This window comes from Schistocerca americana, chromosome 3, assembly GCF_021461395.2.
Source record: "Schistocerca americana isolate TAMUIC-IGC-003095 chromosome 3, iqSchAmer2.1, whole genome shotgun sequence".
Classification (NCBI taxonomy): domain Eukaryota; kingdom Metazoa; phylum Arthropoda; class Insecta; order Orthoptera; family Acrididae; genus Schistocerca; species Schistocerca americana.
In genome coordinates, this window is record NC_060121.1 from 226125242 (window position 1) to 226141758 (window position 16517).

The following is a 16517-nucleotide window of genomic DNA, read 5'->3' on the forward strand; positions in this document are numbered from 1 at the left end:
TACTTCGATTACCAAAATGTTTAAAGATGACATCAAAACAACTATAAAGACACATAAAAAGAAAAATTCTTTTAAACACTTTATGAAGCAACAAATACGTTAACTTCCAAATGTGCACACAAAATGAGGGAGCTCATATTCAGGTAAAGCTGTGACAAACGAGCTCCTCAAACTGACCCGAAGTGGACCACCCATTTGGTTTCATCAAAGTGGCATCATGGACAAGGGGACTTCATGGAGTGGTCCTCTTTGATTTTTTTCATGATTTTGGTCAGTTCCCGAATTTCAATTTCCGAAAGCAGTATGATGCAACAGATACAAAAACTCAAAAAAATCACCTTTGAAGATTGGTAGGTTTCAGAAAAGTGTTATGTCTAACATACAGTAAATAAATAAACAAATATATAAAATAAAGAAAACATCAGTACATTATTAATTAATTTGTCAGTACATTACCATGTAGCACAAACAGGGTACAGTCAAAACGTTGCCTGTTCATATCTCGCTAGCAGTATACTTTTTAAGAAATTCCATATCTATTAAAAAATGGAGATGATAATTAACAAATATGGAATCATACTTTCTTAAATAAAAGTAAAGAAGACACGTCAAGTTGCAGACAGGCACAATTAAAAGACACTCACATATAGCTTTCGGCCATAGCCTTCGTCAGTAAAAACGAACACACACACACACACACACACACACACACACACACACACACACACACACTAGCACACCTCATGCACGCATGACTATTAACTCCAGCATTTCAGGCCCCTGATACTGTATTTGGAGGGCATTTGTGCAAGAGGTGTGCTTTCTTTGTGTGTGTGTGTGTGTGTGTGTGTGTGTGTGTGTGTGTGTGTGTGTGTGACTGATAAAGGCTATGGCCGAAAGCTATATGTGACTGTCTTTAAACCGTGCCTGTCTGCAACTTCATGTGTCTTCTTTATGGTAACTAGCAATCTGTTTTTTCCTACATTGCTGGTATTCCTACCTAGGCATAGAACTGTGTTATTTTCAAATGAGCAGTACTCAAAAACTAAAATATTTAAAAAATATGATTACTGTATTTGTTAATTCACATTTCCATTGGTTAATAAATATGAAATTTAAAAAACAAAGATAGGTATGGCACTAGTGAGATTTGAACAAGTGGCTTTATAATTATAATCTGATTACACTATGCGCTGAGCTACAACCAAATCCATTAATAATGCACTAAAGCTTTATACTTAACACTTTTATTTACATATTCATTTTATATTATCTTTCGAGAAATGTATCGTATTGTTATACGAAACTTATGTCCGGGCACTGACCCTCAAATGCTGTAAAGTATGAGGAAAATCAGAGGGGCCCACTCTGTAGGGTACTGTGAGACTGTTCTAGCTGTAATTATGTTGTGGTATGGTATGTCCATATTAGTTTCAGCAGCAACATAATCAGTGCATCTTGGAAGCATTGCCACAAATATCAGAATCAATATGTGAAATACTGATACATTGCAAGTTTTGTTGGAACGACCACTGTCTGAAGCAAGTATATAAAGATTTATTACATAAATTGAAACAACTTTTTCTTGCTGAAAACTAAATTTATTTATGTTCCAGACATATTTCAGCTGTTACATACAGCGATCTTCAGCGAATTTAACAGGCTGGAAAAATGAGTAGCTATTAAATCAACTGAAGATGCCTTAATGTAAAAGGTAAAATGCATTTGAAAATTAAATATAAGCTCAGCAAGAAAAAGGTATTTCAATTTATAAAACAAATAGTGATACATTATCTCACCAACAAATAGACAGCTATTATTGAGCGTTATTTGAGAAAAGACGCTTTCTTATGAAACTATAAGCCTTCCAGATTTCGCCTTGGAAAAACCGCTTTCCGAGAGACTGGGGAAGACAATGCCACTACACAAATTCTAAAATCTAAGGTTGAGGAACACAACAATGTAGGCAACTTATTCTAAGAACCTACTCTAAGCACAGACAATGCCTTATTGCTTCCAATAACATCTCATTAATAATAGGAGGAACATTTGTACAATCTGCACTTAAAAAGGTGTCAATATAATGCTGGAGCCTGACACATGTGTTAGGATGAAGTCAATCCTTTGAGCAGTGACGCACTTTCCAGAATAACACACAACACAGCTTTCGATACTGAAGAAGGATTTTTCCATGGCTTGGAGAAAACAGGATTTATAGAGTAAACCGATGAATCAACAGCTACTCATGGCCGCTACCATCTGTTTGGTTCATTAATGTTGATAGAGTCTCAAGGTACCCCCGCCACACACCGTCAGGTGGCTTGCAGAGTATGGATGTACATGTAGTTGTAGACGTAATGGAGAAAATTTTTCCTTCATCAACATGAAAGGTTCTTATAAAAACAGGGAAGTAGAATGTTTTTAAAAGTGCGAAAAAAATCAACAACACAGGCTTAGTAAACTGAGGGAGCTGCACTTGTAGTTGGTCAATATGGTGAATTCATTGTTTAGATAAAATCCTGACATTGTGGTAATCCATTAACTAATCTATATATGCACCTCATTGTTGTTAATTTTTATTAAAGATTTCTTAACCGCCTAAACCATGACAAACCCCCTAAACTATGAAATTAATACTGTTAACGAAACAGAAGTACACTGTTGGAATGATTGTCTTTTTGGGAGATGCAGTCAAGAAAAAGATAATGAATTCAAGTGCCTTCTCCTACATATATCATGATGCAATTGAACTACGAAGTTCCCACACTGATTATCTTGCTGATTTATTTCAGAAATTCAATGAGCTCAAGACAAAGCTCCATGGAGACAAAATGAGTACCAATGAATCTCAAAGCATAAGACAAACATTTACAATGAAGCTGCACCTACACAATAAGGACTTCAATCAATGATGTATGCACCATTGAAATTACAATGTCAGCACTCAATCCATTTTTAGTAGACCCAGGAGAATTTCATCACAGGTCAAAAGAGCATTCAGCTGTCATCTACCAACTTACAGGATAGGAGCTTTGATGTGGTGGTGTGACTGTCACAATATTTGGTATGAAAGATAACCTTTGACTGCAGTAAACATAGGAGAATTTCATCAAAGGCTAGAGTAGCAGTTAGCTGCCATCCATGTGTTTAGTGGAAAGGAGCTTCAGTGTGATAGTGGCAATAACTGGTTTGTGTACAAGATAAACTTTGACTGAATTTAAACTAGGCAGACTTGACATGGTAATGGTGTGTGTGTGTGTGTGTGTGTGTGTGTGTGTGAGAGAGAGAGAGAGAGAGAGAGAGAGAGAGAGAGAGAGAGAGAGAGAGTTAGTTCTGCTGTAGCAGATGGCCAATGACAATGAGGAGATAGCCACTGCTTTATCAAGATATCCATGGCAATACTAATTTGTAAACCAACTTTGTAATGCGCTGCAAAGAAAATTAACGTACAGTGATTCTGCAATTTCTCCCAGTGTATTTGTTGACTGAGAAGTCCACGAGTCTACTGCCCAGTTCATAGTGTCAAATGGGAGCATTATATCTTCCCCCACCTCCCCAGCGAATCGTTCCCTTTGCAGTCATGGGGGCGATTGCATCAGTATCTGTGGTAGCACTGTCATAGTCAGTCTGCCTGCCCTGGTTGCCAGATACTTGTGTTTGCTGAGTGTCTTCTTAATTATACCCAGTACTGGTTCCCTGGCCTTGCTGAGATACAGCCACAGTCCCAGTTGATAAGACTGTCAAAACTCAAAGGAATTAAAGACATTTTTGCCTGCCAAATAGTGGGATTTCAGCACAGACTTTGAAATACTGGGATAGGGCCACTAGAGGATCCTCCGAAATTCAATTTATACTATCAATGGGACAGTGGCTATAATCTCAGCAAGGTTGGGGAACCAGCACTGGATCTAATTAAGGAGACACTCAGCAAACACAATGATTTGGCAGCCAGGGTGGATAGAGCAACTACGAAAATCCTACAAAAGACACCAATGTGGTTGCATCCTGGGCCGCTGACACCCACCCTCGGCCCGGCACAGAGGGAACAGCCCATGGGGAAAGGGAATGTGAATCAGCCCCGCGAACCACCCCCCCCCCCCTCCCCCCCACTCACCCTCCTCCAAGGAGCTGAGTTCGTCAGCAAACCCGCACACCTAATGATGGCGACATGTCTGACTGCTAAAACATTGTGCTCTTTGGACATCATGAACTGGCAGTATCCCCTTAGATCAAATTTGTGGTACAGATCTGGCAGCCAAAAGACAGAACAATCACTGCTTTAAAGTTGATGGCAGAAACTGTTTGTAATGGGAATTAATAAACTGTGATACAAGTAACTCAAATATTAAGATTTTTATGAAAACAGAAATCTTATTTTACAAAACTGAAAAGGATCTCAGGAAATTCAAAATTATGGTAAATGAAATATGCATGAAAATGACCATGGTCCTAAGAACATAGTGTATATAAATTATCTCAGAATAAAATCTTTTTTCTGTATCAAATAACACGACCAGACCTACAAGTAAAGAAAGAAAACAAAGGAATCTAAAAGGACTCAAGACAATTTACTTCAGAGAAAAATTATCCAACTTCTATGATTTCCTGCAGCTCATAACAATGCTGTCCATTACATATTTCGTCACTGAAACTATGGAAAACACTATTCATTTATAAAACAAACTTTTTTTCCTCAGTTACATTTGTATGAGCCATGCATTACTCATCGAGGAGGGGTGAATGGTTCCTTTTTCTCATTTTTGCCTGTTAATTAATTTCTTTATACATGCACTTTGACAGCTGTCATCCATTCCACAACAAAAAATCCCTTCCATAAAGCCTTGTCTACTGTGGACAGCGTATATGAAGTAATGAGAAGTCCTTTGCCTTGTACACTCAAGAGAGCCATCACAGATAGGTATTGCCCCTCAAACGTAGTCTGCAAGACTGATTTCTGATTTCAATTGCCATATGTTCACACAACCCTAACCCTCCAATCACCCCCAAGAAACAGCTACAATGGAGTGACTTCCTGTCAACGAATATCACACTGGACTAGAACAACTGAACCACACGCTTTGCCAGAACTTTGATTATCGATTGTCATGTCCTGAAATGAAGCATATCCTACCAAAGATCCTACCCACCACTCCTAAAGTGGTACTCCATCGCACACCCAAGCTACATGATTTAGTTCATCCCCATACCACTCCCACTACAAAACTCTTGCCAGGAGATCATGCCCCGGTGGAAGCTCCAGGCAAAAGACCAGCTCAATGCAACCACCAAGCACTTCCTAACCAATCAGGTCACAGCATCATCCTATCCCATCAGAGGTAGGGCCATCTAAAGAAGCTGCCACATCATTACTAACTTTACTGCAATCATTGCATACCTTTGGAATGACAACCAAGCAGCTGTCCACCAGATTTAATGACCAACATCAAAATGTGGCCAAAAACAATCCTGACCATCCAGTGGCATAACACGCAGCTGAGCACAGCATGCCCGATTTCAATGGCTGCTTCATAACCTGGGCCATCTGGATTCTTCCCTCCACCATCACTTTTTCTGAACTATGCAAACAGCAATTATCCTTGCAAAACCTTCACTCCCATAACCCTCCTGACATCAGTCTCCATCAACCCACTATCCCCACATCCTCCATCCAACAGTTTCCCCTCCCTCTGCCCTATCACCTCCTCCCAATTCACATATTGGCTCCATCTACCATATATCACATGCCTAGTCCGTACACCTGTCACCCTCCCTCCTGCATTCCTAGTAAGCAAACCAGTTGCCTCCTTCCAAGCCGCTAGCTACCTATCCCCCCACTCCTGTGTGCCATCTCCCTCTCCCTCTACCCACACTATCTGACACAACTCCCACCCCAGTCCACTTGCTAAATTGCAATCATGGCATTTTGTGCGCAGCCAACAATATGTGTGTGTGTGTGTGTGTGTGTGTGTGTGTGTGTGTGTGGTGGGGGGGGGGGGGGGGGGGGCGTTCATGTGCGTGAAAAAGTCATGAAAAAAAAGTCATGGAGGAGGAATATCTAACTTGTTGGTGGTACCATCAGCCAACATTAAGCATTGTTTTTGTTGTTATGCTCCTGTTCTACTGCTAATAGTCCACTACCAAATTCCCTGCAGTATGTGGATGTTAATGGCCTTGGTCTTGAGGAGCCTACACAACATCACAAATTTTAGGAATGGAAATTATATGAGTGTTATGAAGGGTGTTCATAGACTGATGCAGCCAATTCTTATACTGTTACAGTTTTTTTTTTTTAAGTATTTTGGCTTATTTGTGGAGATAGACTAGAAAGTAGTCAGTGTAGTGAAACACCTGCCATTTTTCACAGACTAGTCTTTATATGGCATGATGTACACGAGAAAAAGTTGATGACAGAGGATAGCTACAAAGAAGTGTTGATATGCATGCTTTGGCCTAACAGATAATGATTTCTGGGATTTTCTAAGACTTATGACTGATGTGGTATGTCTATGTCAGACATCTGCTTCCAAGGCTAGAAGACGTGATTAACATTACGCATCTCTTTGGCCTGGGACTACATGGGGCACTCACCCCACCACAATGTCCACCCTGCATCCATCACTGGAGTGACCTCAATTGGATTAAAACACAAACTTCTACCACAGGAGAATCAATTTAGCACTATAAAATTACACAAAATACAATACCACTCTGTCAGGACCTTTATCACAGTGATGCGTTCAACACTGACTGTGTTTCTGCTCTAGGATCAAAGTTGGCTCTGCATAAGCTGAATAAATTTATGTTGGAGATAATCTAATCCCTGGAGCAACCTGTTGTTCAGAAATTTAACTAAGCTACATCTTCCAATTAACTATGAATTTTTCTGAATTTATTCTGAATAGTAACTGCTACATAACAAGAACACTTTCTTACTGCCCACATCAAAGGCTACTCAACACTTCAAAATTCACATTTTGTGATACATATATCTGCTTCTCATAAATGAAAAATGAATTATTAGCAAAATAGAAAGTTAACTATGCAAATACAGTTGATAGATGTGATTACAATTTTTGCAGATGGTTTAAAAGTAACAGATCAACTATTCTAGGGTAGCACCTCCCTTTGTCCTAATCTCCTAGCAGAGTGGTCATGCTCCCTCCCTCTCTCAGAAGATGTCAGTGTTCAATGCAGAGGCAGTGGTCATCTTGCAAGCTCTCCAGCTGTCAAGCTACTTGGACAAAACAATACCTTTATCACAACTAGCTCAGTTAGTGTAGTTTCAGCTGTCAACGCCCGAACAATGTGGAAGCACAACATCATTTATCTTATGAGGATAATCTAGAAGGTGGTTGAGCTGCTGTGGTACTGAGCTTTAGTAAACTTTCTCTGGATTCCACTACAGCAATACTTCCAACAAAATAAGTATGTAGACTTCCTTGCAATAGGTGCAGTGCACAATAAGCACTTATTTATCCCTGATTTCATTGCATCTGACCACACTCCTGAATTTAAAAATGCTGCATAAAATGTAAGGGATAAAGAGAGGAGAGAAACACAATGGCTCAGTGGGCACCAGCACTTCAATAAATAGAGAGAGATGGATAGGTTGAAGGACAAGGAGACTGATGAGGAGAAGTTGAGGGAATGAGGAGAAGTTGAGGGAATGTGGAGAAGAAAACTGGAGAGAACAGGAGAAAGTGTTTGAAAAGGGAGGGAGTATGAGAAAGTACACAGGAGGGTAAATATGTTAAAAATAAAGAGCACTGAGGGTGAAGAAATGTGGTGCAGCATGAGAGGAGGGAGACTTCTGAAAGTATATATGCAGCTGTAAAATAAAGGTCTTAAGCTGACAAGTAAAAGAGGAAAAGAAATTATTTATACCTTATTAATCCCTTCGTCACTTAGTAAAAGATGTTTTATGCTTGACAAATACTTCTACGTCTTAAATTCCTATCCCATCTGGCATGTATTTAAATTTGTCCCATGATGATAAATGATATTTTGGTCTTTTGTTGGGAATCAACTTATTAAGATAAAGGGGATATGATAAAAGAAAGACCTCCACAAACAAGAAACTGTAGTACATGAACGGAACTGAGAAGTACATCTGTACAGCTACATACACTATTTCTTATTACTGAAGATGCCCTTTTTGACTTTCGAACTTTTAGTATTTTCCTTGTGATTTTATAATTGTTCCCCTATGATTCTGAATCTCTGTAAGTATATACCAACTGGTGATCTCATGTATATTTTACACCAGCAGTAAAATTAAGGTCGTAAAAATGATAAAATTAAAATTTAACATATAACATGCTTCTAAGGACTTTCAAGTAGCTCCCACCTTCGTTTCTTCAGTAGATTTTTTATCTTCTTCTTTGCTCTCTTTACAGTCTGTACTTTTATTAAGCTCCTCCTCTGCTTTGGAGTGCATTTTTGCTTCAACTTCTTCTGCTGTATTATCAGACTCCTCCTCACTTTCAGGCTTGTTTTCTTTGTTCTGGTTTTCACATTTATCTTCATCAATTTTCACTGATAGTTCTCCCCCTTCACAACCTTCCTTTTTATTTTTCCCTCCTCCTCCTCCTCCTCCTCCTCCTCCTTCTGGTATTTCTTTTTCATCATCCTGATGGTCCTTTTTCACTGGTTCTGGGGCTGAATCAACACAAATTCAAGCAATAATATCCTCATATCAAAATAACAAATCACTTTCTAATAACAAAATAAACAAATAAAAATATAAAATGGTGTAGTTTTAAATAAAAACACCTTTTGCATGATGCAAGTTAAGCTTTTTATGTAACTTGTGCACCCAGATGTGTTTTCCCTTATTTAGAAGGCATCTTCAGTGAATGTCAGATCAGTAAATAAATCATTTGTAAGCTAAATAGCTTTCCCTCATGTTGCAAACCCACATGACAGGCATGATATCAAAATCTGACATCCACATTTAGTTGTCAATCTGACACTCACTGAATACTGCAATTCATATGCAGCTGCTACAAAAATGGCCACTACAAGAAACTTGTTAAATACAAAAATCTACAATTTCTTCCTAACAGGACAACTTACAATTTTTTTCCTTTATGTTTTCTTCCATATCTGTTTCTTCTTGTTGTCCATCATTTTCTTCAGTTTTTACACATTCCTTAGGACTGCTCTCTTCCACAACTTCCTTTTTCTTGTCAACAGATTTGGGGCTTTGACACTGTTGGTGTAAAGGAACAGATGAATCTGAAAATGTACATCCAAGGTGCTTTTTAAGTTCAGTGAAACTCAAATTATTGGTATGTTATCTTCAAAGCCAGTGACAAAAAATAAATGAGTGTTTTTGCTGTTGTGCCATTCAGATGAAAATGGGGAGGGTTCTCATACCATGTCAAATTAGAATAATATTTTTGATAATGTTTGACATAGTTAAAGATTGGGAACATTATATTTACTAACATACATGTTGCAACTATCATTCAAGTGAGTTCCTTTTACTTTGCATCTGATTATTGATTTCAGTGATCAAAGTGTGAGAGTAGTTTACTTCATGTATTTCAATTCACTCATATTACATAAAAAACATTGGGATAATTTTGCACTTTGACAGAGTATTCACTGCACAAAAAAACGTAATTAGCATTAAATGATATACATTTTGTTGTCAACAGTTAAGTATCTGGACATGTTAACAACATTTCCTTCGTCTAATTTGTCAGTTGAACTATTCATAATTTGAAAATGATAATTCTGTTCATAAATATGACAAGAGGAATAAAACTGAGCACACTATTTACAATGCGGTCTGTCTACTCAACAGAAAGGAATAAACCATGTAGCCACGAAAAAGATCTTAGGGGGCTGTTCGATGGGGTGAGCGGTATCAATGGCATCTTTGTTGACCAGACCCAGTGCACCGCTCGAAGCTACACTGGAGATGGCACTTTTAAACCTCCTGCCAGCATGTCGCCAGGTTATCTCGCTTTTCCATTGCTTGCCTTCACCGATGCAGAAGGCCATGCACAGGCACCACTAGAGGATGCTAAATTCACAGGACCTCACTGCTCTCGACTCCTGACTGGTCAGTACGCCTTTTTACACAGCCGCACTCAGTGCTTCCCCCTCCCCCAGAGACTTCAGTGAACTTACACACTTATCAACATCAGCACAGAAGATTGTACTGAGGACAATACACAGGCGTAGTATGATGTTACTAAACTTTGCTATGTGTCAGAGCCTTATCAGAGTGTATCAGCATTTAAGACAATTCCTTTCTATCAAGAACACTACTCTGATTGCTTGTAACTCCGCACCACCGAAAGGCTCACAATGCTTCAAAGTTATATGTACTTCCATTATTGAGTGTACAAATCGTAAATAAACTTATTAATGTGTTACCTTTTTGTAGATGTCTGATAGTATTTATTGGCCAGCCCATCTAGCGATACATCAGGGTGGAGACTAATTTCCCAGAAGGTAGCTTGTTGAGCTACTAATTCTACACAGTCATGTCATTTGACAGCTATTTCTAGTCTCATATCAAAGACTTCTTCCTATTCATTTTGTGAAGAACGCATACTTAAAAAGAGAGTGATTGTTCAAATGCTTGTTTTGAAAACAGTTTATTGTTTGGCACAACTGCACACAATTTCAATAAAAAAGTGCTGAGTTTGGCCATCACAGGACATCTAGAGATGATAAGACAATGCAGCAATTCACTCCAACAACTGAGAAAAAATTTTAGACTCCTTCCATCCCTAAAAATTTCATGGTTACAATCATCCATCACCATGTCATGTGACTGTGCAATAGCCTGAAGTTTATGAGAGCACACTCTTTATCACCAGCTGCATTTCTAAAAGACTTCATCGTTTAAGTCTCAATTGGCACGGTTCAATTGAGCATCGTAAAGCTGATCCTTGGTTCTGAGGCTGGTGGTGCCCTCTGTGCTGAAGCTGAGGATGTAGGCAGAGTACAAGGCCAAGTTGTCTTGTGTTGTCATCCGAACAGGAACATTCTTCTTATGAAGAAGGAACACAGTTTGGCAAGTAGCTAGTACATGAAAACACTAAGAGTGTCACTGTACTACAATGGACAATGGGTAGTATATTGAAGTGTCATGCCTAATATGTCAAACTGGTTGTTTCAGTACTTGTACGTGATCTTTATCATCAGGCATCTGGCAACTCGTGTATAGCACAGTGGGCTGTAGATGTATTAGACTGGGCTGTTGTCAACAAAATCTTGGTGCATCTGTTCAATAGAAAATGAATTACTGAGAAGGAACATGAATGTCACTCAACAACTTTCTGGTTGGCAAAGATTGGTTCTATTTTGCATACTACCTATGTACTTGTTAGTTGTAAGACTGTGTATTGGGCTGTTTCCTCATGTCAAGTATCTGAACTTGCGACTGTGGAAAAACTACTATGGAAGATTGCAGTAACTTGGCACTGGAGTCTAGCCACAACGTACAGTGGCATATAATTTGGTATGAGCTTTATGAATTGCTTTTAAGGAACACCCTACCAACACTTTCGGATACTATCATTTGTTCTGACCTGTCAAGTAGGTCCATGGTTTGGTTTACAATGGACTGTATTCACAAACGCGGACTCCATGTTTCCTGAGGAGGTCCAAACCCCCACCCCCACCCCCTTTTTCTTGGGGAGGGGGGGGGGGGGGGGGCAGAGTCCCCCAATAATGTAAGAAAATTATTAGTTATACTGTTGCTGTTGTGGTCTTAGTCCAGAGACTGGTTTGATGCAGCTCTCCATGCTACTCTATCCTGTGAAGGTTTCTTCATCTCCCAGTACCTACTGCAACCTACAACCTTGTGGATCTGCTTAGTGCACTCATATCTTGGTCTCGATTTTTACCCTCCTCACTGCCCTCCAACACTAAACTGGTGATTCCTTGATGTCTCAGAACATGTCCTACCAACCGGTCCCTTCTTCTTGTCAAGATGTCCCACAAACTCCTCCTCTCCTCAATTCTATTCAATACCTCCTCATTAGTTATGTGATCTATCCATCAAATCTTCAACATTCTTCTGTAGCACCACATTTCAAAAGCTTCTATTCTCTTCTTGTCCAAACTATTTATTGTCCATGTTTCACTTCCATACATGGCTACACTCCATACAAATACTTTCAGAAACGACTTCTTGACACTTAAATCTATACTCGATATTAACAAACTTCTCTTCTTCAGAAACGCTTTCCTTGCCATTGCCAGTCAACATTTTATATCCTCTCTACTTCGGCCATCATCAGTTTTTTTGCTCCCCAAATAGCAAAACTCCTTTACTACTTTAAGTGTCTCATTTCCTAATCTAACTCCCTCAGCATCACCCGACTTAATTCGACTACATTCCATTATCCTCGTTTTGCTTTTGTTGATGTTCATCTTACATCCTCCTTTCAAGACACTGTCCATTCCGTTCAACAGCTCTTCCAGGTCCTTTGCTGTCTCTGACAGAATTACAATGTCACCGGCAAACCTCAAAGTTTTTATTTCTTCTCCAATTACGGCTGTAGTTTCCCAGACTGTTGCCCCTGCAACTACTGAAAAGGCTGCTGCCCCTCTTCAGGAACCACTCACATTTGCTCTTGAGACAATTTTTAATACCGTGCAATTTCTATGCTGACAAGGACTAGCAATTAGAGGGCATGAAGATGTAAACTCAATTTTTTTTTTTCAATTGTTGAGACTCCGCAAGAATGATATACCTGAGTTTAAAGATTGGTCAGGGTGTTCGGGGTATAAGTGGACATCCCACGATATTGAAAACAAGATCATTGATCTACTAGAAAAGTCTGTGTTGAGAAAGGTATTGGCTTCAATCAAGAAGACTGAACATTTTTCTATTATGGTTGACAAAACAAGTGATTCTTCAGTTCATGAACAAGTGTCATGTTGTATTCGTACTGTCGATGATTCCTTAATCATCAATGAAGACTTTATTTGCTTATACGAGGCCCCCAACACTGAAACACACACTCTGTTTAGTATTTTAAAAGACGTTTTTGCTCAATGAACAACTTAAAGAGGACAGTGCTACGATGGTACCACGAATATGAGAAGTACGTTTAAAGGAGTTATTTTGGATATACAACCACTAGCACATTATGTGCACTGCACTTCTCACAGTTTATACTTGGCAGTTTAATAGGATGGGACTTTTCAGAAGTATATGCTGTGAGAGTACCAACGACCAAGCTGGTCTACGACCCCTTTGCCCAACTCGATGGACAATGTGAGCTTCTAGTATCTCGAGAATATTGAAAAACTTAAAGAGTTTTTTGAAACATTTTCTGCAGAGAACAAAACAGAGGCAGGTTACCAATGTGCAGGCTACCTTGAATCAATGCTACAATTCATGACTTATTTCTTTTTACGTGTTTATTGCCAGGTAATGAACTGGGAGGATGTCAATGAAAATATTCAATGCCCTCATCTAAGTGTTGCTGATCTGGAAAAAACATATGAGGGCTTGGTTGAATGGAAGGCATGATAGTTTTGAAAACTTTTAGGAATTGTGTTTAAAAGAAAAACCTTCACAAGTTGATGATCCTTCGCTTCCTCAAAATCGAAGTATACCAAAGAAGCGTGAAAAAACAAAGCCAGCTCACTACACACTTTCAAAACCCCAAAGGAATACTACAAAGCTATTTACATTGAAGTTTGTGAAATGGTGCAATCTTGCATTACTGAGTGGTTTGCTTTAACTGGACTCACATACGTCCTTGCAGCTGAACAAGAGTGCCTACTTTTAGTAAACAGAGGTTAATCAAATTTGGAAAAATCAAGTTTTTCAAAAATGACCTAGACATTGAGAAACTGCGCCTACACTTGAATATGTTAGCTGACATCGCTAATAAAAAACAACTCATCTTAAAAAACATGCGTGATGTAAGAAGGTACATAAAACAACAGTCTGCAGTTGGAGAAATGTTAAGTGAAGTAGTGAAGTGCATTAAGCTTCTCCAAGTAGTTCCAATCACGATAGCAACAGAGAACGGTCATTTAGTGCCCTTAGACGTCTGAAGTCATATCTCTGATCAACAATGAGACAGAAGCAACTGAACAACTTGGCTGCCCTGCATGCCCACCGAGATGTTTTGGATGAATTGGATATCCGACCAGTCATCAACGACTTCATATTCAGTAATCCAGTCAGATGGTCGACATTTGCACCTTTCTAAAGACACTCTAGCCCTAATAATGGCATTTAGGGCAATATTAAAAAATCTTTATAAAATAGAGAATTATATACATACATAATGTTAAATTTTCAGTTTCAAAATATTAGTACTAGTTTAGTACTGTATTACTATATTACTGTAGTACTGTACTACTTATTTTCAAATACTTAAATATTTTTAAGGTGTAAGACCCAATTAAAACCTGCTATTTACATACTTTTTGACTGAAAGTATTTGGCGTACTGTACTAACTTTATGAACTGTATTAAAGCATTAACATTGAGATATTTTTTTTACTTAATGAACCCTGAGCCTTATGTAAGCTTAAATTAGCTATTTCACTTACTAATCAAAGTGCTATTACTGTACAACAGCAATATTTTATGTTTTATTCTTTTAATGATAGTTTAGGATTCATTTAAATATAATTTCAGTCTTTTCAGAGCTATATATTCACTGCTCTGTAATAGTCTATAAGCATGATTATTACTGTAAATTAAAGTAGCTTTTTACGAAAATACTGTGTTGGTTTCTTTTTTCAAAGCCAAAAAATGTGTCAGGCTTGTCGAGTTCCCCAGAGTGTCGAGTTATCGAGAGTCCAGTTTTCGGGGTTCTAATGTTGATCATATGACTCTAAAATGCTTAAAAAGAACTTAAAAACTCACTATTTTTCATCTAAAATTTAGAAAATTTCCTGGGGCAAGACCGCCAGTTTGAGCCCCCCTAATATTTTTTATAAGTCGGCACCCCTGACTGTATTTCACTGTGCAAGAGTTGGTTTAGAGCAAAGCTTTCAGGCGGGCACCACGCCAGTTAATTATTCACGTACCAGTTCAAAGTTACCATACGTTAATGTTTCTATTTCAAGTCCAACAGCTGTGCCATAGACTCTTTTTTAAAAAAAGCTGTTGGTTTGTGCTGCATTTATTACCTATTACCGCAGCCAGTATATGCAATGTGTGGTACATGGTCATTTGTAAGCAGATGTGTTAATTATACTGCTTAAATGGGATACGCCTGCTACTAACTATGTGAATCATATTTTGAGTGTGGTTTCAGTTGCCTGAGACTGCAGTTGTGCGTGTGAGTTGCATTTTCGTGTGTGCACATGCGTGTGTGCATGTGCGTGTGCTTCTACGTCTATTGTTGATGAAGGCCTACATGGCCGAAAGCTTTGTTTGTGACAGTCTTTTTGTTGTGCCTATCTGCAGCTCAGCATCTCCACTATATGAAAAGTAGCAATTTTCCTTTTCATAATATTTTTATACTCCATCCTGGATTTTCCATTCTTTGATTTTAATCTTACAAAATCTTTATTCATAGGTGTGGGTACTGAATATTAATAGACCACACAGAAAGCTCTCAATTTAAGGGAGATGCTTTTTTTTTATTTTTTTTAAAAGTAAGATTGTGTATCAGATGTTACCATTTCAGGATTTTGAAATATACACTGTGCTGGGCACACTAATTTTCTTTTTAAGTTACCATTTTGAACTAGTGTGCCCGTGTAAGTTTTTGCCTCTGGGAATAGAGTATTGCCTTTTTAAATTAAATGTTAATGTAATTTTAACAGTTGTTCAATACCTTAAATGAGCCAATAAAAAATTTAATTTAAAAGCCCATATAAGAGGATGTCATGTATACGTATTATAATTAATACTATCTTAGCCCGATGCAAATTTGATCTGTTTTTCACATGAGCCAAATTATTCACTCGTGTATTCTAATTATGTTACAGTGATGGAGCACAATATGCAACTTGTGGTCTATAAGCTGTAGATGAACATTCATAGAAGCAACTGTATTACCAAGGAGTGAAAGAAATTATTGTCATTTTGTTGCACAAGTGGCAAAGCAATGCATGCAAGCACGGGCAGAAGCCAGAGCAACTTGCTGAATACAAATGGAATGCCGCATGAAGGATGCCCGCCAGATGTAACGCATGACCTTACATGAGATGTTGCCTCTGGGTGTGACCAGACACGCTTACATGACATGGCATAGGAAATGTGGCAGACACAAGGGATGTAAGGTTGCAAAGACCGTTCATTAGCTGTGAACAGTCATCCCAGATGGACCCCATATAGAATAGGTTTCAAGTCTGGACTTAAAGAGTGCTGCACTCAGCACTTAGCCATGTGTACATTACTCCAAGGGACCTTTTTAGAATATACAGGAGAGGAATAGTGTACTGTCAAGCATTTGATTAGGTAATCTGTAAAGTATTGTCCTCATTTGTTCACATTTCCTTGACCAAACTCCATGATATCTCAAAATATTCAGTTAGCCAATGCCACAAAATGTTAAGAGATGGAACTT

The 16517-nt window shown here is 38.5% G+C and overlaps 1 protein-coding gene across 1 annotated transcript in view; it reads right to left on the reverse strand.

Annotated features, from left to right (window-relative positions):
• The window catches only part of LOC124605988 (transcriptional regulator ATRX homolog), a 493634-nt gene that overhangs the window by 304645 nt on the left and 172472 nt on the right, over positions 1-16517 (reverse strand). Inside the window, exons 12-13 of the mRNA XM_047137952.1 lie at positions 9076-9237; positions 8348-8658 (exon numbers count right to left, since the gene is read on the reverse strand). Coding sequence (XP_046993908.1) covers positions 8348-8658; positions 9076-9237 — 473 coding nt within the window. The remainder of the gene's footprint in view (positions 1-8347; positions 8659-9075; positions 9238-16517) is intronic.